The following is a 19567-nucleotide window of genomic DNA, read 5'->3' as shown; positions in this document are numbered from 1 at the left end:
TACCAAAAAAAAAAAAAAACAAACAAACAAACCTAGAAAAGCCTTTATAGATAATTTCCTATGCAGTTCACTAGACATTCAGTTTAAGGAGACTGTAACCACTTGCATAACTAAAACTACCTGGAAACTCGAGAAGAGTTGATAAGTGAAGTATCTCAAAATGATCTCATATATTAAAGTAGACTTTAGGCCGGGCGCGGTGGCTCACGCCTGTAATCCTAGCTCTCTGGGAGGCCGAGGCGGGCGGATTGCTCAAGGTCAGGAGTTCAAAACCAGCCTGAGCAAGAGCGAGACCCCGTCTCTACTATAAATAGAAAGAAATTAATTGGCCAACTGATATGTATATAAAAAATTAGCCGGGCATGGTGGCGTATGCCTGTAGTCCCAGCTACTCGGGAGGCTGAGGCAGAAGGATCGCTTGAGCCCAGGAGTTTGAGGTTGCTGTGAGCTAGGCTGACGCCACGGCACTCACTCTAGCCTGGACAACAAAGCGAGACTCTGTCTCAAAAAAAAAAAAAAAAAAGTAGACTTTAATAAATGAGCAAGTAGAAATTTTTGACTCCTATAGCCTATCAAAGCAATTTCTGCCCATACTCTTTTGCATTACTTATCAGACAAAAGCCGTTCTGCTGGTTTTTATAAATATATTAGTCTAACCTAAGATTTTTCTGCTAAGTGAGAAACTAGAGCTGGCGATGATCCATAAATATCTCAAAAAGCAGTGATCTCCTAGAAAGCCAAGTATTGATTTGGGGGGGAGAAAAATGTAATTATCCAAATGAAAACTGTATTATCAGGAGCTGCTCTATGCTCATAATTGAGGAAGTATAATATTGAGTTTTTTCAGTACTCTGTTCAGTACTCTGAACACTTGAAGCAATTTGAGGATACAAGTCCGCAAGGGATTTCTCAACAAAAGGACAATTTGCCCTCAAGTCCAGCCCTCTGGCTGAAACCTCAGAGCACTGGTGCAGTCTTCTCAGAGGTCCCTGGCACGCACAGAGCCTTTCTGGGAAGTGGAAAAGGCCGAACTCAAGGAAGAGCCCCATGGTAACAGGGTATGGGCCTCTGTGGGCAGAAAAGCCAGCTGGGGATGGTGCTGCAGCTCAGTGAGCGGAGCTCAGGCTGCGTCTCAGCCCCACTTGCCCCTCAACCTGCTGTGTTTTGTGCAGTGTACATCCTGCACGCCCTTCCATAGAGACCCTGTTCATCATGCTGCCTGCGTGTCTGCAGATTCTCTTCACTCTTGGGGGGAAAAAGACTCGATTGCACGGAATCAAAGAATAAACTAGAAGAAGGGAGAAGTAAGCACTCTATGCAAAATGCCTTGTCCTCCCACACACAAAAAGGGGAGTTTGGTGGCTAGCAGGTAAGTGACCCTCAAACAATAGAATGTTCGGATGCTAGAATGCTGACTCCAAACAGAAATAATGTTTTGCTTCCTTTGTCACTACCAACTCCTGTCTTACCAGCTCGTGGTTCTGCTACTGCAACTCCAACAATCTCTCAACCCTACTGGGACCTCCAATCTATTGCTCTCATCACACTTTTACTGCCCTTCGCCTCCCATAATTCTTCTCTTATCTCTATACCCTGCTTAGATTCCAAGTAAATCATTACCATTAGTCCTTTGTACCTATCCCCAACTCTCTTGCCTCCTTACATTGCTTTTGTTTACTTATTTGGCAAAGCTACAAGCTGGATTAAATGCAACTCTTCCTGTTCTATATGCGCACCTCTGCAGTTGAACTATGCCTGGAGGAATCAGTGCATTAACAGGTCACTTTAAATTCATGACCACTAACCTCAAGTGGCCTTTAATGCTGCAGTCATACTAAAATGCCCTAGTCCGTTCACTCTACCATGCTCCTAACTATTTGACGTTTTCTCTGTCCTCAGAAAAGTAAAGCTATTGGAAACACTTCCCACGGAGTACCACATCCACCCACCTAAGCATCTGTGTGTGTGTGTGTCACATTTCCTCTTGTTCCTATTATTGAATGATACTTTTTTAAAAAGAATGTACTATCATGAATATAAAGTGAACACATCCCAAAGATTTTGTTTAACTCATTAATAAAGAAACCAGTAAGATGTTGGAGCCAGTTCAAAGAAGAACCCCAAAAGCAGATACATGCATGGGTGATCAGGCATGGCGAAATTAGTTCGTTCAGGAGTTGCAGGACTGGCCTCCGTCACGGGGGAGGAAAATTAGGTGTGTCTCCACTGGACAAATTCATTTGTATGTCTATAGAAAAGAGTTATTTGCATTCCTACCAGTTGGCTACAACTCACAGAGCTGTAATATAGCTCAAAGATAATGAGAAATGAAGATAATTCAAAGAATGTGCTAGAAAGGACACCAGTACTAATTTTTGCTCATTTCAAAATTATTTACAATTTTTGCCTGAAACTGTAAACAAACTTTGGATTTCTACCCAAAGCAAGACCCAATCTTTGAGCACTGGGTTCAATTCTCTTTTACTTACTGCAGACATTACTTGGCTTTTCTTCTATCATCGAGTTTTTGCCCTCATTTCAACATTCCCATCAGAAGACAAATGTCTTTTTAAAACCTCTAACACCATTTCCCTTACCCAATACCACCTGATTTCTCTGGTTTCCTTGGCAGCAAAACTCTTGGAAAGATTCATCTATTCTTACTAGCTTCAGTTCTTTGCATCCCACTGCTAAACCCACTCCTGTCACTTTTTTAGCCCTCGGGACTCCACTAAACTGCACTTGGAAAGGTCACCGGCGAGCATGCTGCTAAATCCTCCAGTCGGTCGCTTCTGGGTGTGCATACCAACATAGCAACAGCAGTTGGTTATTTCATCTTGATACATATTCTTTAATTGGTTCCAAGACACTGCACTCTCTGGGTTTTCCTCCTACCTCCCTGGCTGTTCTTCCCAGGTTCCCAGCTCATCTCTCTTGCCCAACGTCTGAATGTCAGAGCATCCCAAGCCTCAGTTCTGGGTCTTTCTCTATCGATACTTAGTGATCTCATCCAGTCTTGTGACTTTAAATACTATTTATGTGCTGACGACTCCTAAATTTATAGATCCAGGACAAACATCGTTCCTGAGTTCTGGACTCGTATGTTATTGCCTACTTGGCATCTCTACTGGATGTGTAATAGATTTCTCAAGTTCAACATCATTACAGGTGAATTTCTGGTTTTCCTCCGCCCCACACCAGATCCACCCACGGGCTTCCCATTTTCTCACTTAACTCAATCGACAGACCATGGAGTCTTCCTGGACTCTTCTCTTTTGCTCACACTCCACAAACCTGCCAGTGGTTCCACCTTCAGAATATGTCCCGAATCTGTCTCTGTTCTCATCACTCTGCTAACCACTGTCCTGATTTAAGCTGCCATCATTTCTTGCCTAGAGTATTGCAACTGACTCCTAATTGGTCTCCCTGCTTTCTGCTTTATTCCCTACAGCCGATTCTCAGCCCATGCCAGAGTGATCTTTTATTTTTTTGTTTATATTTTTTAAGACAGAGTCTCACTCTGTTGCCCTGGCTAGAGTGCTGTGGCGTCAGCCTAGCTCACAGCAACCTCCAACTCCTGGGCTCAAGCGATCCTCCTGCCTCAGCCTCCCGAGTAGCTGGGACTACAGGCATGCACCACCATGCCCAGCTCATTTTTTCTATATATTTTTAGTTGGCCAATTAATTTCTTTTTTTTTTTTAGTAGAGACGGGGTCTCACTCTTGCTCAGGCTGGTCTCAAACTCCTGAGCTCAAACAATCCTCCCACCTTGGCCTCCCAGAGTGCCAGGATTAGAGGCGTGAGCCACTGTGCCGGCTTCAGTGAGATCTTTTAAAACATAAATCAGACCATGTCCCTACTCTCTCCAATCCTGGCAACAGCTCCCAGTTTCTCTCGGATTAAGGCTACAATTAAAATAATGCGCTAGGCCCCATATGATCTGGTCACTTGTCTCGCCTCCTCTCCCCGCTGTTCTTGCCTCATTCATGCTTCCTGCACACAGGCCTCCGTGGTGTTCCTCACACACATCGATCATGCTCCTGGTCGGGGCCTCTGCACTGGCTGGTCCCTCTGCCTGGAATGCTCTCCCCCACATGGCCACGTGGCCTTCTCCCTCAGCGTGTTCACGTCTTCCTGCACATGTCACTCACTGTATTCGTTCTGCTGCTTCGTAACAAAGTGCTCCAAATCTCAATAGCTTAAAACAACAACCATCTACTATCTCATAGTTTCTGGGGTCTGGATTCCAGGCGCAGCTTAGCTGGGGGGCCTCTGCCCCAAGGATTCCCTGCGGTCAAGGTGTCGCCAGGGCTGTGGTCTTTCTGTAAGCTCCACAGAGGGGGGACCTGCCTCCAAGCTCCCTCCCATGGTTGCTAGCAGTACTCTACTCGGCCCTTGGCAGGCTCTTGAACCAAAGGCCCAAGTTCCTCCCTGGTGGGAGCCTCCCTCAATTCCTTGCCCCGTGGGCCTCGCCATAGAGCATGTTGCCATGCGGTGCCCAGCTTCCATGAAAGCAAGCAAGCAAGGGCATCTACGACAGGAGACACAATCTCTTTATAACCTAACCTCGGAAATGACATCCTGTCACTTTTGCCATATTCTGTTTGTTAGGAAGGAGTTACTAGCTCCAACCCACACTCAAAGGAAGAGGATTATCCAGGAAGACCGGAGATGTGGATTATTAGGGACCATCTAAGAGGCGGCACGCCACGGTCACCTTCTCAATAATGTGATCTCCTTACTTAAAATTGCAGCCTATACTATGGCACCAGTTTTTGTGAATAAATAAGCAAATAAATAAATAAAATTGCAGTCTCACCCCTCGCCCCTTTCCTCACATTTCCATTTCCCTTTGCATTAGGGCAAAATAATAAATGCTATTGTTTTGAGAGCCACCTAGGGTTTTGGGGGAGTTTTGTTGTTGTTGCTTTAGAGATAGGATCTCGCTCTGTTGCCCAGGCTGGAGTGCAGTGGCCCGATCATAGCTCACTGCAGCCTCAAACTCCTGAGCTCAAGCAATCCTCCTGCCTCAGCCTCCAAGGTGCTGGGATTGCAGGCACGAGCCACCGCACTCAGCCTGTTCTGTAGCAATGGCAAACGGATGTGCTAGCTTCCTTAAAAAAATACTCTGCAGTGTACTTTCTCTCTTATGCTTCTTATCTATTGTCTTTGTCCCCTCTATGGAATGTAAGCTACATGATGGCAGGATTTTTTTGTTTTTGTTTTTTTGATTGTTTTGTGTCCCTAGCACTAGAAGCATGCCTGATACATAGCAGATACTCAATGTTTATTAAGTGAATGAATCTGAATCTGTTATCAATGTTATCTGCATAAATTACTAGTTCCCTGCCTTACTTTATTCTGTTGCAAAATTGCAATAATATCTTCCTTACAAAGATTGAATGAGACTTATATTGACATGTGCGAAAAGCAGTCATTCAGTTGTGCATTTTTATTTCCAAGAACCCTGGTAACCATTCTGATAAGGAGGAAATAAAATAAAATCAATCAAAAGAAATGGTTAGGAATCCATAAACTGTTACAATCCCATCCATATCTTTTTTATCAAGTTTTATAGGAAAATTGCAGTATTTGTGGGAAAATGGAATAAATTCATTTATTATGAGAAATATTAAGATTAAAACTTTTTTGCTGAAGAGAACAGTGATTAGTTTTTAACTTGGAGACTATCTTTAAAATTTGCTCCTCTCATAAGCTTAAAAAAGTAAATAATCAGCACTTTGAGATTTCTTGGTTCCTGACCTCTAGACCTATTACCCTGTGATCTGCTATTAACTCACACTGACCATGACTTTTTGACATGTAGATTGTGAAAAATCTTTGAGGTTTAAAAAAAAAAAAAAATCCATGCTAGAGGAGCCATGTAATCCAGTGAATGGGAAAGAATTAAACTCATTCCTTTATAAAGTTATCCTTCCTTTTTTCCCCCTACGTTTGTGGTTCCTTCCTTTCGAATGGTACTTTTTGTTGTTGTTATCCCTTCTTGATTCTATCTGTATGAAATGAAAGTAAATAATTTTCAGAGCAAAATGTGGTCTACAGGAATGGATGGAAAAGGATGGGCTTTAGCTTAATAGGATTAATCAGTAGTCCACCTAATGGTCATGGCCAAATTGTATTCCAATTCTTCTTTCTGCTTTTCCATCTGAAATTGTCTATAGGCTTTCCTTCCATGATTTTGCTCTTAAGACATGGAAGCAAACTTTAGATTTCAGAATAATCATTCAACTAGGCATTAAAGCAATCGGTAGGGGCTGGGGAATGAAACAGGAATGGATTCTTCCCTTCCATGTTCTGTAGTCTATAATTCTGAGAGTGAAATCAGAGGACATTTTCTGTTAAAGGATGAGGACCTTCCATGAAATCAAACTCAAAAACTTACAGAAAAAATATCAAAATCTTTGATTTTTCTAAATAATTTATGAATCTATTATAAGTTTACCTAAATCTGTCTTGAGCCTCTCATTTATATTTTAGTAACATCATCGTTTTCTTTTTCCAGAAAGAAAAAAAGAAGACTGTATTTAATTTATTTCTTTTCGTATGTATTCAATAATTACATAAGCTCTCTTGCTTAAGCTATTGCTAATAATAGTTTTTTTTGTTTGTTTTAGAAAACTACAAACAAGTATCCTAATATATAAACACTTCAAAAAATATTTTGTTGTTTTTTTCTTTTTTTTCTTTTTTATTTTATTTATTATTTATTTATTTTTTGAGGCAAAGTCTCACTCTGTCACCCAGGCTAGAGTGCGGTGGCGTCAGCCTAGCTCACAGCAACCTCCAACTCCAGGACTCAAGGAGGCTCCTGCCTCAGCCTCCCGAGTGGCTGGGACTACAGGTGTGCACCACCACACCTGGCTAATTTTTTCTATTTTTAGTAGAGACGGGGGTCTCACTGTTGCTCAGGCTGGTCTCGAACTCCTGACCTCAAGCGATTCTCCCACCTTGGCCTCCCAGAGTGCTAGGATTACAGGCGTGAGCCACCGTGCCCGGCCCTCCATTGTTTTTAAATCTCAAAATATTAAGGGGGTACAAATGTTTTTGTTACACAGATACCTTTTATAATGCTTAAGTTGGGGCTTTTAGTGTGCCCATCACCTGAATAGTGTTCGTTGTACCCAGTAGGTAGGTTTTTACCCCTTCCCTCCTCCCTCCCTTTGGTGATCTTGTAACCTCTAAATGTATTACACAACTTTGCCCTTTTATAAAATTCCCTCTTACATTCTTCAAGAGTTTTGTCTCTCCATTCTAGAATTCCAGAATGTGCTGAACAAGTCAGAGTTCTCTCTAGCCACAATTATGATTTAATATGCTTTAATATTTTTTCCTTTTTCAGAAACAGCTTCTCAGAACACAGACTTTTAAGGTTTTGTTGCTGTTTTATTCAAGAGGGACATAGGGTCTTAGCTGAGACTAATTTTATTTGCATTTCCTGGATTCCAGTCTCTGGAATGGGATGTGGTAATTTAAAGGCAGAAGTGTCTGATGTCATAAAGGTGATGTTATCACAGGGGTGTGTCAGAATGAGTAAGTAAGTAATATCTGACTATGCCATTTTGAGGATGCATGCTAATCAATTTTTTTTTTCCATAGGCTATAGGCTTATCAAGGTTAAAAGGCATTTTGGAATATGAAGAGACCTTAAAACTGGTTTGCAGAGGTTTCATGAATGGCATGGCTACCTACAGATTGAGCACTCGTTTTTTTTTTTTGTTTTTTTTTGAGACAGAGTCTCGCTTTGTTGCCCAGGCTAGAGTGAGTGCCGTGGCGTCAGCCTAGCTCACAGCAACCTCAAACTCCTGGGCTCGAGTGATCCTTCTGCCTCAGCCTCCCGGGTAGCTGGGACTACAGGCATGCGCCACCATGCCCGGCTAATTTTTTTTATATATATATATCAGTTGGCCAATTAATTTCTTTCTATTTATAGTAGAGACGGGGTCTCGCTCTTGCTCAGGCTGGTTTCGAACTCCTGACCTTGAGCAATCCGCCCGCCTCGGCCTCCCAAGAGCTAGGATTACAGGCGTGAGCCACAGCGCCCGGCCTGAGCACTCGTTTTGACTTGCCTTCTAATACCTAAGCCTACCTTTCATTTTCATGACTCAACAGGGTGTATCTTCTTCACCACAAAATTATGTAGTAAGCAAAACAAAAAAGACCCCAAGGCCATTACTTCTGCTACTTGGTGGAGCAATGACTCCCTGATTTGTCTATTCAAGGAACAGTATTTAATAAAAAGTTATAGGCAAAATTATAACCCTTGCTCCCTGCCTTCAGCATCCCCCACTTACACACTGCATATTCTAATTCTAACTAGATTGTCCTAGTTAGAGTCTTTCATAGTTTGGTTTGAAACAATATTTACAAAACTACCTTTGGAAACTCTCAGTAAAGAATAACACCATCTTCATCTTGGATCTGGAAAAGAACTAGGTCCTCTTAGGAAACAAATAGGAAAAAAGTGAAATCCATCATGAGACTGGAAGTGCAGGCAAAACCAGAAAGATTCTTTTTTTTTTACCAAACTCAGGAAGTTTACAGGGGGCAGATTTGTGGAATGAGTACAGGGGACATCATGCATACTAATAATATTTTTCCTCCTGGATCAGACAAGCAGATCAGATTGCTTTTGTACCGATTTTGAGCAGTTCAGTATCTTGTACAAAAGGAACACCTATTTCCAACTCTTTATATGTTACCCCTCTGAAACAGAAGAATAGCAATTTATCTGCTCAACCAAATTACTTAACATCACTATATGCAAGGCACAGAGGCAGGGCCCATGGAGAATACAGGGCTATATGAGATTGCTGCTCTCAAAAAGCATTCATTTCAGTATAAAGCTGATGCAGACTTATTAAGAACCTGTTGCTTTAAGTGAAGGTCATGGAGGAAATCTGTACATGGCCATCATTTCCCTACCCACTCATGCTTTCTTGGATAGTATGCGTGAAGAATTAAATATCTTTGGGAAACCTGCCCCGCAAGAATCAATAACTCTGAAAGTACTAAAATTTATAGTTCAAAATAACTTATCAGAAATTTATCCCAGTGTCATTATAGTCTATGAAATACTCTTAACAGGTTGCATCAGCAAAAGATGCTATCCAAAATGAAAAATTTTCAACATTTCTTTGTGATCTTACGTTTGCCAAGAGTGACTGGTATTGCTTTCTGTTATATCTATTGACAAAGAAGTTGCATGGCATGAATTTGGTATCTGTTGAAAATGAAAATTATACATTGTGATGAATTTATAGAAAAGTGAGGCAGAACAATATTTAATAATCAATCGTGATATCATTACTTAAACTATTGTCACAGTTCAGTCCATGGCTGGGCTTTGAAGTGTTTCCCCAGTTCTTGGGCTCTGGGCTTAGAAGTATCACAAGTCTTGGCCCACAGGGCGGAGAAAGATGGCAGACACTCAGCAAGTATGCATGAAGAATTTATTGTAAGGAGAGTTTGAGGGTGCAAAGCGAAAGTATATTTCCTAAGGGGAAATACACTGGATCCTTCTATGTTTCTCTTTTTATATGCTAGTAGTTTAAAGGTTAGTTATAATTATTCATAACTATACATTTTGGGGACTGAATTCCTTTCTATGTTTGAACATGACTTAAAGGTTATGTTTCAGTCATTTCTTTCTTTCTTTTATTTTTTGAGACAGAGTCTCACTTTGTTGCCCAGGCTAGAGTGAGTGCCGTGGCGTCAGCCTAGCTCATAGCAACCTCCAACTCCTGGGCTCAAGCGATCCTCCTGCCTCAGCCTCCCTAGTAGCTGGGACTACAGGCATGCGCCACCATGCCCGGCTAATTTTTTCTATATAAGTTGGCCAATTGATTTCTTTCTATTTATAGTAGAGACGAGGTCTCACTCAGGCTGGTTTCAAACTCCTGACCTTGAGCAATCCGCCCGCCTTGGCCTCCCAGAATGCTAGGATTAACTGGCCTCAGTCATTTCTTTCTAAGGTGAGGGAAGTGCCATAACCTTTTTCTGGTGTTTTCCATTCTCTGACTGGTGGGTCCATGTTCCATGGCCTGATTACCCAATTTTTTAAGACTGAAATAACCGTTCCCTCGTTTTGTTTTTCTGTAACCACTTCCTCCTTACTGTTTTTCTATAAATGTTTTCTCCTTTCTGTTTCTCTGATTTCCATTACCTCTTGTTTTTCTGTCCCTCACAGTATTATTCAGATTGACTCAGAAAGGCTGAGTAAGCACATACTGAATTATAGTGTAAAACATCATAAACAACAGTGTTATGAAAATTAGGAAAACCAATTATACATATTAATGTAAGAAATGAAAAATAAATGTTCACAATAGATAAAGCCCTCTTACAAATCAGTGACAAAGTGACTCCACCTACCCCCACTTTCTAGGCTGAGTATATAAAGGTCAACTTTGAAAGAGAAGCACAAGTTTAAAAGAACTTTCTGTGGGGAGTATGGAAATCCTCTCCTAATTATAGGCTTCTTGTTAGCCCCAACTCCCTACCTTTCCCCCTTACCACTCCCTCCTATGACTCTACATCAAGGGTCCTCAAACTTTTTAAACAGGGGGCCAGTTCACTGTCCCTCAGACCATTGGAGGGCCAGACTATACTTTTAAAAAAATTATGAACAAATTCCTATGCACACTGCACATATCTTATTTTGAAGTAAAAAAACAAACGGGCAAAAACACCTGCATGTGGCCCGCGGGCTGTAGTTTGAGGACGCCTACTCTAAATCAATACCTAGCAACAGAAGTTTTGCTTTTGCCGAGAAAATAATATAATGAGTTAGAAAGGAGTCAAGGAGAAAAGTGCGTTGATTATCTGATAGCATCCCATCAGTACAGTGGTGAAAACAAAAATGAAAACAAAACAAAAAAACACAGGACTGCCTGTTTCTCTACGTACAGTCCCCCAGAAAGAGTGGGACTTTGGTTCCTTCACTGCAGACCTCTTGTTATGGTGTGTGTAATTCCAGCTATATGGTGGGTATGTGGTTAGGGTAGTTTTCCATTTTCATTGTAGGTCTGTAAAGGGCCAAGGTGCTTTCTCCAACATGTAGAGAAAGGATTGCAAACCAGCCAGCTGCAAGTCAAAGCAGCTCGTAGACAGGCACTGTCTTGCCTGCATTGTTTTTTTTTTTTTTAATTTTGAATTAGTTGTAAGATTTAATTTTATGTGTCAACTTAGCAAGGCTACGGAACTTTGTTCAAACACTAATCTAGATGTTGCTTGAAGATGTTTTGTAAATATGATTAACATTTTACAGTCAGTTCACTATAAAGTAAAGAAATTTTGTCCCAAATTATGTGATGGGCCTCATCTAATCAGTTAAAAGCCTTGAGAACAAAATCTGAGGTTTCCTGAGAAGAAGGAATTCTGATACATAAAAATCTTGCATGTGTTTCCAGCCTGTTGGCCTGGCCTGAGGGATTTCAGATTTGCTGTGTGTCTGGTATGGGTTCTGCTTCCCTAGAAAACCGTCACTAATATAGTTACAATGACACAGACTATTAATTGCTGACCCCAATAGCCTTTCTCCTCTTATTCCCAATAGTAAAAACCCCTGAAATAAAGACATTTGCTAGCTTCCTTTGCAGTTAGCTATGGCCATGAGGCTAAGTTCTAGCCAATGAGATGTGAGCAGATATTTTTTGTGGCAGCTCCCTTAAAGCACACCTGATGGGTATCCTGTGTCTCCTTGCTTTTTCAGCCAGTCTTCCACCACGCTGCCTAGAACTTGGATGCCAGAGCTCTGGCAGCCATACTGGGCCATGGAGATAAAGGTCATACCCTAGGAATGATATCGCAGAAAGCCGGAAGGAACCTGGATCCCCAATCTCTGTGGAGCTACTGGATTAGTTCTGAACTGCCTCAAACAGAGGAAAACATTTAATATCTAATTTATGCTAGATATTCTTTTGGATTTTACATTTGTTTCGTGGAATGTAATCCTAATTTGAGACAACTGCCAAATTTTAAGAATTAGTAAATTTCACGTAGCTATTCAGATCTCTGGCTTTTCCCTTGACAGTTTGGAATATCTGATAAACTAGGGGTCCTACTCCCCATTGCAGTCATTGGCCAGGGCAGGATAGTGTATACTTGCCTTAGACAGGGCTGGTGACCCCACCAGGTCTGTTTCCTTTGTTTAAGTTTCTAGAAGCTTTGGGTTTGTCATCCTTGACCTGTTGGGGTGTTACTTCTACAAACAGTGTGACAGGCCCTTGTACAAACTTATTTTTTCTTCTTAGGCTGTTTCTCTAGCTATTTTTTAGGAGAGTGGGGAAAGACAGAAAAACTGTGGATGCCAGCCTTATAACTTATGTAACTTATAGCCTTGCAACTTACTCCCTGCATCATTTTCAGCTACAGTATTTCCAAATTTATGTAGTCCACAAGGAAGATATTTCTCATGTTGATGGAAGCAGGGGCCATTCTTTACCTTTGTCACAGTTCTGAAGGCCTGTGTGTGGGAGGACAGGAGCGCAGGTCTCAGCGTCCACAGACTTTTCATGGTGGGAAAGCTCTGCTCTCAAGGCTTGAGAAAACAGAGGATCTTCCACTCTGTGGATGCAACTTTTTCTCATTTTATTTATTTATTTATTTTCGAGACAGGGTCTTACTCTGTTGCCCTGGGTAGAGCGCAGTGGTGTCATCGTAGCTTACTGCAACCTTAAACTCCTGGGCTCGGGTGATCCTTCTGCCTCAGTCTCCCGAGTAGTTGAGACTACAGGCACATGTCACCATACCTGTCTACTTTTTCTATATTTTGTGGAGACCAGGTCTCCTTCTGTTGCTCAGGCTGGTGTCGAACTCCTGTCCTCAAACGATCCTCCCATCTTGGCCTCCCAAAGTGTTAGTGTTACAGGCATAAGCCACTGAGCCCAGCCTCCTAAACACTCAATTTCAAATGCCAGACATTTTAAGGAGTGAAAGGAGCAGCACAAAACAATTGCTTCCAAACATAAAGGCATTTCAGGACAAGGGCAATGAAAAGTGGTTTTACTGATAACCTAACAGATAAAAAATAATCTATTAAACAGAAAGCGAGAGAAATAAACTTAGAGTACAACTACCCTTTGTTTAAATAAAACACATGTGCCCTAACTTATCTCTGAGTTCTTTCTCAGCCTTGAAGAGTCCTAAGCGGACAGTAGGGGTGCAAACTCCCTGCTCCAACTCTCTGCCTCAGTTCCTGCCAAAAAACAAAACAAACAAACAAAAAAAAAACAGATTTCAAGGACTCAGATAACCCAGCCTCACAGAAAAAGAAAATTAGAACTCCCTGACATCCTTTCGCTATCAGTCTCCTGAAGCAGGGGAAAAAAAAAAAAAAAAGGGCCCTTTAGCTTTTAAAAGCACCAGGCAACTGTCCTTGCTGCTGGATATTTCTTTCCTCCTTCTGTGTCACACTCCTTCCCTTTCTCGGTCTTTCTCTCTTTCTTGGGAAAATAAATAGACTTTACTTCTGTATGTTCTAATCACTGTCTGAGAATTCTTTCTCACCCGCGTGCGAACCTCACACTCTCAAGAGGCAACATCAGACATTTTTGGGCTGGGGGTAATCATAGGCAAACAGCATCTTAAAACAAGACTTGAAACATTTTATGTTATTTCCAAAGACCATTTCTGAGCTTTTTTTTTTTTAAATAGGAATTTGAGCCCCGAGAACATCCTCCGCAGCCGGTGGCGGCGCGCAGGGCGGCGCGGGGAACCGGCGGGGCGCGAGGAAGAGGGCTGGGTGCGGCTGCTCCTGCCCGCAAGTGCCACGTAGCCAGTGGCGCTGGAACTAACTGGACGTCCAAGAACGGCGGGGAGCAGGGAGAGGCGGGTCTCGGCGTGAGGGCAGAAGGCTCGGGAGGAGGCAGGCCCGGGCCGCCGGGGCAGAGAGAGGCGACGGGGTCCCGGGAGGGGCGCGGGAGGGATGGGAGCAGAGGAAGGTCACGTGGCGCCGGGTACCAGGCCGCGGCGCCCAGGCCGAGGCAGGACGCCGTGAGCCGCGCCCCAACCTGGCCGCTGACGTCACGACGCCGAGGCGGACGCCGGGCCAATGGGAGGCCGTCGCGGGAAAGGGGCGGGGCCCGAGGAGTTGGGCTGGGCCGCGCCGAGACGGTTGGCCGAGTCTTGTGTGGCCGCCGCGGGAGGACGAGAGCCGAGCGGGCGGCTGCGGACGCCGGCCTGCCCTGCGCCTCCCGCATGGTGCGCCCTGCCCCCTGAACGGCGGCGGCTGTGGCGAGGCGTGAGGGACGCGCCGCGGCGGCGGCGGCTCGGGCGAGGCTTCCCGGCGCCGGCACTTCCTCCTTGGCGGCTCGCGCGCGGCCGGTCGGCGGGCGGGATGGCGGCCGCGGCCCGGGGGAGCGGCCGCGCGTCGGCGCCGCGGCTGCTGCTCCTCTTGCTGGTGCCGCTGCTGTGGGCCGGGGTCCGGGCCGGCCCCGACGAGGACCTTAGCCACCGGAACAAAGAGCCGCCGGCGCCGGCCCAGCAGCTGCAGCCGCAGCCGGCGGCCGTGCAGGGCCCCGAGCCGGCCCGGGCTGAGGTGAGCCGGCCGCGCCGGGGCGGCGGGGGATGGGACGGGCCGGGGGCGAGGCCGCCGAGCCGGCCGCGCCGGGGACCAGGCCCGGGAGCGCCGCCCTCCGCCCGGGCGCGGGCTGGGGCGGGGGAGCCGGCCCCTGTTCCGGGGGGACGGCGACGGTCGCCCCTTCCCTGCTGAGGCCCGGCCTCGCCCGCTCCTGGGGGAAGGGAGAGGGAGAGCCCGCCGGGAGCCCGCTGTCAGCTGCGGTGCCGGAGGACCGAGATGCTGCCGGGCGACGGGCGTGTTATCGATCGGACGTGTCGTAGCGTAGCTGGACACGCTCATCCCAAGTAGAAAGTTTTTAACGGGAGGCAGCTGGGGGAGGCCCTTTGCATTCCCTGAGGAGGGATAATCTCACACGGCCGTTTCGGCGTCGAGACACTTTATCCAAGACCGCTCGCCCAAGTCCAGCCTGGCACGCACGGCCTGTGGTGTTTGCCGCATGAGGATGGATCGGGAACCGTGACTCTCGACTTTGTAAAAACGTGCTTTGGCTTGCAGGAAGTAGCCCTTAGGGCCGCGGAGGAAGAGTCAGCCTTGGACTATACACAGTGCTGCGGCGGCGGCGAGAGAAGCCAAAACTAAACGTATAAGTAGATCAGAGTCCTCTATTTAGATGTAAATTAACTTCTTAATCTATATTAATAGAAGCACTCCTTTCTTAGTCACTTGGCAAGTGGCAGCGTTTTAAAATTTCTCCCCTCTTCCAGTCTTGGGCCTTGTCGCCCTTTCCAGTTTTGACTCCTGTATTCTAATTTTGACTCCTGTATTCCAACCTCTTTAGTTTTTCTTAGTAGGGGCCGGTTTGGCACCCAACCCCCCCTACTCCCACCCAGGCTGCGTCCAGCCGGTCTCTACTTAACTAATCTTCCTCAACATCGGGTTCCACCATCTTCTCAGAAGTGCTCGGTGAATTGCTCTCCTGCGTGCTGATTTCAGTCCTGCCTTTTTAGCAGGTTGATGTTTCTCAGGTTTCTTAATGAGTTTGCTCCAGCTGACCTCCAGCCACCACTCCTTGCTCATATGCTATACTCAAAAAAGGATGTGCTTAAGGAACTCTTGGGACATGCCATGTGCTCCCTTGCCATGTGCTTCTCTCCCCAACAAAAAACTTCCTCAAAAAAAAAAAAAAAAGAGAGAGAGAGAGACCTACAGCTTGGGGTCATAACCCTTCCCACCTTCAAGAACCAGTGGATTGGACCTACTCTGCGAAACTTTCCTGAAAGTGATTTCTCTCTCCTCTGAATAAATGACTTTTCATTTTTTCATATTGTTGCATGTTACCCTTGTTAGGTGTTTCCAGTTTTTTGTTTTGTTTTTCTGTGGAGGACTAGAGGATGCACGTTTCTGAGAGGCTGATCTTGGTTTTAGGCATGTATTTTCTAAGAATGAAAGCTGACCCAGATGTGGTAATCGATCTTGAGAAATAGTGAAATTCTCCTTCCTGGAAGTACTCAGGAAGAATTTAAATAACTGACTACCACCTATTAGGAAATTCCTGTGGGGGAAGGAAGCTGAGATTTAAAGCTATCATGAAGTTAAGATTCTGTGAGCCGACTGCATACTCAAAACAGCCAGTTAAGCCGGTAGAGCAGGTACCATTTCTCAAGTATAGATGAGGAAACCTAGGCTTGGAAAGAGTGATGTTTTAATGTCACAGCCAGAAGCTAGTTCTCAGTAGAAAGAATTAGGATCTGGATCTCTGTGCCTTAAGAGGTTTTATTAACATTCCTTATATCATACCAGAACTCTTTTAAACTATTTTATTTAATTCATTAATGAATTTTAATGGATTGTATAGCGTGCTGATGTAGGTCTTCGATCACAATGGCTGGCTTTCCCTTCCCCTTTTTTGGATTAGAGGAAGTTAACATTTTGTTTCTGTTTTATGGCATGTTTTCACATGAATTCTGCATGCTTTCTGTCCCCACTAGTTTTGAGTGTCTTGGGAGCATGGCTGTGGCTTATTCTTTCTTTCTGTTTCATAAGACCTTGCCTATTGTTGGCATTTATTAAATAATTTTCTAAGAATGAATTAAAGTGTTCACATCTCAGCTTCATATCAGCTATTAAATACCTTTATGGAAAGACTGACTGTAAAATAAACTCAACCAGAAAAACAACTATTTTTAATAATCTTTATCCAACCTTTTTTTTAGTTGCTAAAGGATCCCCTAGATGGAATTAAAAGATTTCTCATCTGCAGCCTGGAAATGTGTTTATATCCATTCATGGATTGGTGTTGGTTTAGAAAATTTAATTTCAACTGCTTATATAGTTAAGTCTAGGACTCTTATAAAGGTTTTTTTAAAAAAAGGAAAGAAAGAAAAGATCAAAAGCATTAGAACTTGTGAGTAATAAATGTCCCATGGTAACAGAGCGTTGTGAAGATCAGATCAGAGGTGTACAAGAAGTGTGAGTCTTTATTTTTCTTCTTTTTTTCACCCTCTCAACCCAGCTTTTCCCAACTTAAAGAGTTTGGAATGCCGTGTGAGTCATTAAACATGATGAGAAGCCAGGGCGCCTAGTCCACTGGTGGGGGGCAGGGTAGAGAGTGGGTTCTCCTGTCTTTTTTCCCTTTGCTTGCCCCACCGCCCCCAGCCATTCAGGAGTGGGGTTCCCATTCCCACTTCTCTGCTTGTCACTCCTGGACTCAGCTGATGGTACTTGACATGTCCACTTCTGAAGTGAAAGTGAAATGCTGATTCACGAACTTGACTCTTAGTGCTCATCATTTAGCCCTCTGTCATTTAACTCAGTATTGGAAGTTTATTTAAAACAATACCTATTGGGGGTTAAGAAACTTTGTGCTTGACAGTGTAACTTTCCAAGCATCTCATCAAAGTTTTAGTCATCTTGTGATTTTAAAGATAGAAATTGCCGTCAGTATAGCTATCAATACCCTATTAAGGCAGCTGGGAAAAATATAGCCATGCAAAAATGAGGTCCAGAGACCATTTTTAAGTGATCTTAAAGATCCTTATTTTTAAAAGTTGAGATATGGCAAGAAGGAGCAGGTATAATATGATAGGATTTTTGCCTTTAATATTTTCATGTGTTCTTGTTGTGGTTCTTTTTAGTTAGGCATTTATTCTAATTTCTTCTCTATTATAGCACAGTACAGTTGTCTTGTTTTAATTATATTTTCATGTAACTTTTTGATATGGCTCAAATATTTTTTCCTCTATAGTACTACAGAATGGTGAAAGATTTTTTTCTTTCACGTTTTCTAAACTGTATAAGTGTCATTTGCTTTTTTTGTCCACTTGGTGGAGATAAGAAATGATCAAAATACAGTTTAACAGCTATGTAAGCAAGGGTTCAGCATTGCTGAATATCTAAGTTTCCACTGATTTGCTTTGCAGGTACATGCAATAGATCTTTTAAAAAGGTAGGGTATTTAAATTTAACCTTTTTTATGTCTCTGTGCGAGTGGACTTCTGAAAATGGAGGGGGGGGAATGTCTCTGGTTGGTAAGGATTCAAGTGGAAGATACATTATAAAAATGTAGTTGTGTCTTACAGGGTGTTTTAAAGGGAAGTAACTGAACTTCGAACAGGGCTTTCTACTTTGAGTATTTGTTTTCTCTATGATCAGGCTAAAAAGAAGTTGAGGAAATCCACTCTGAACTTACTAGTCAGGATTAAATTCCAATCTACAAACCCATCGAAAAAAGGGCTGCTGATTACTTTGATCCTTTCTTTTATAAAGTAATTTATAATTTACTGCATATTCTAGAAGTCCAAAGAACTACTCTGGTTGTGTAGCACCATTAATAAAGTCACAACATCTTATTACCTGACCCAGTACAAGTTCTTGTTATCATATTTTTTATTTTACTGTTTCTTGGCATTTTCTTCTGTTTATGTTTTAACTGTGAGAAGAGTTTCCACAGAAAATCTTAAACCTTTTTTCATTTTCCTTAAGTTGCAGTCCTACTCTATCCAGTCCAACCACCTAATTCTAGTCTCTTTACAGCTAAGATTGAGGCTACCAGATATGAGGACTCCTACTCATAATTGCCTTCTCAGAATGAAATTATGTTACTGAATTTACTTGGTGGTATATTCTATCTTCAAAACAACTCATTAAAAAAAAATCAGTGAAACCAAATACATTTAATAAACTTTGTATCTAAATCCATAAATACATTATAAAATAATAAAAATAAAGTTGTTAAACATTCATTAAAATTAAAATGTGGCAGGTGAGGAGGCTCGTGCCTGAAATCCTAGCACTTTAGGAGGCTAGGGCAAGGGTTGGGGGGAGGTTCCCTTAAGCCCAAGAGTTTGAGACCAGCCTGCGCAACATAGTGAGACCTAAATCTACACAATTTTTTAAAAAAATTAGCAGAATGGCACATGCTCGTAATCCTAGCTACTGGGCAGGAGGCCAAGACAGGAGGATCACTTGAGCCCCCCAGAGTTTGAGGCTACAGGAAGTTCTGATTACACCACTGTACTCCAGCCTGACTGATTGAACAAGATTCTGTCTATAAAATAAAATATATTCTATAAAACATAATTATATATACTAATATGAATTAGCAAGTAACATTAATAAAAATAAAATATTAAAAAAACTGAACCACAAATAAAGACCTAATAGTTAAAATTTATAATAAAATACTATTTTATCTCTAATTTTAATGAAATCTTTTGAAATCAGGTTTACCCCTGGTGTCATTGTTTTAAGTTGCATGTGTATTTTTTAGCACATTTTTACAGCTTTTGAAAAAGCTTTTCCTGACTTCATGTCAGGAAGTAATGTCAAGGAGACAGTTGTAAGCTAATTCTAAGCATTTTCCTGACTACTTTATCTTCAAATAATCTCACCTCTTGTTTAATAACTTTGGTTGAGCAACTTTGTTTTTGTTTTTTTGCAGGGGCATCATTCTTTTTCTTGGTAGCAGGCTGTAGATTTTGTTTCAAAGAAAGCATCTTCATCTCTAGTTTCATCAACTAGAGATTGGAG

The 19567-nt window shown here is 42.9% G+C and overlaps 1 protein-coding gene across 4 annotated transcripts in view; it reads left to right on the top strand.

Annotated features, from left to right (window-relative positions):
* The first annotated feature begins 14086 nt into the window (after positions 1 to 14086).
* TMEM165 (transmembrane protein 165) overlaps positions 14087 to 19567 on the top strand; it is a 72585-nt gene continuing 67104 nt past the window's right edge. For 2 of the 4 annotated variants that reach the window (XM_075997875.1, XM_075997874.1), the window contains exon 1: positions 14087 to 14557. In XM_075997875.1, the coding sequence (XP_075853990.1) occupies positions 14357 to 14557 (201 nt within the window). In that variant the 5' untranslated portion in view covers positions 14087 to 14356. The remainder of the gene's footprint in view (positions 14558 to 19567) is intronic. The other 2 variants (XM_075997876.1, XM_075997873.1) reach the window with 2 other exon arrangements.

This window comes from Microcebus murinus, chromosome 26, assembly GCF_040939455.1.
Source record: "Microcebus murinus isolate Inina chromosome 26, M.murinus_Inina_mat1.0, whole genome shotgun sequence".
Lineage (NCBI taxonomy): Eukaryota > Metazoa > Chordata > Mammalia > Primates > Cheirogaleidae > Microcebus > Microcebus murinus.
This window is presented reverse-complemented; position numbering and strand designations above follow the sequence as displayed.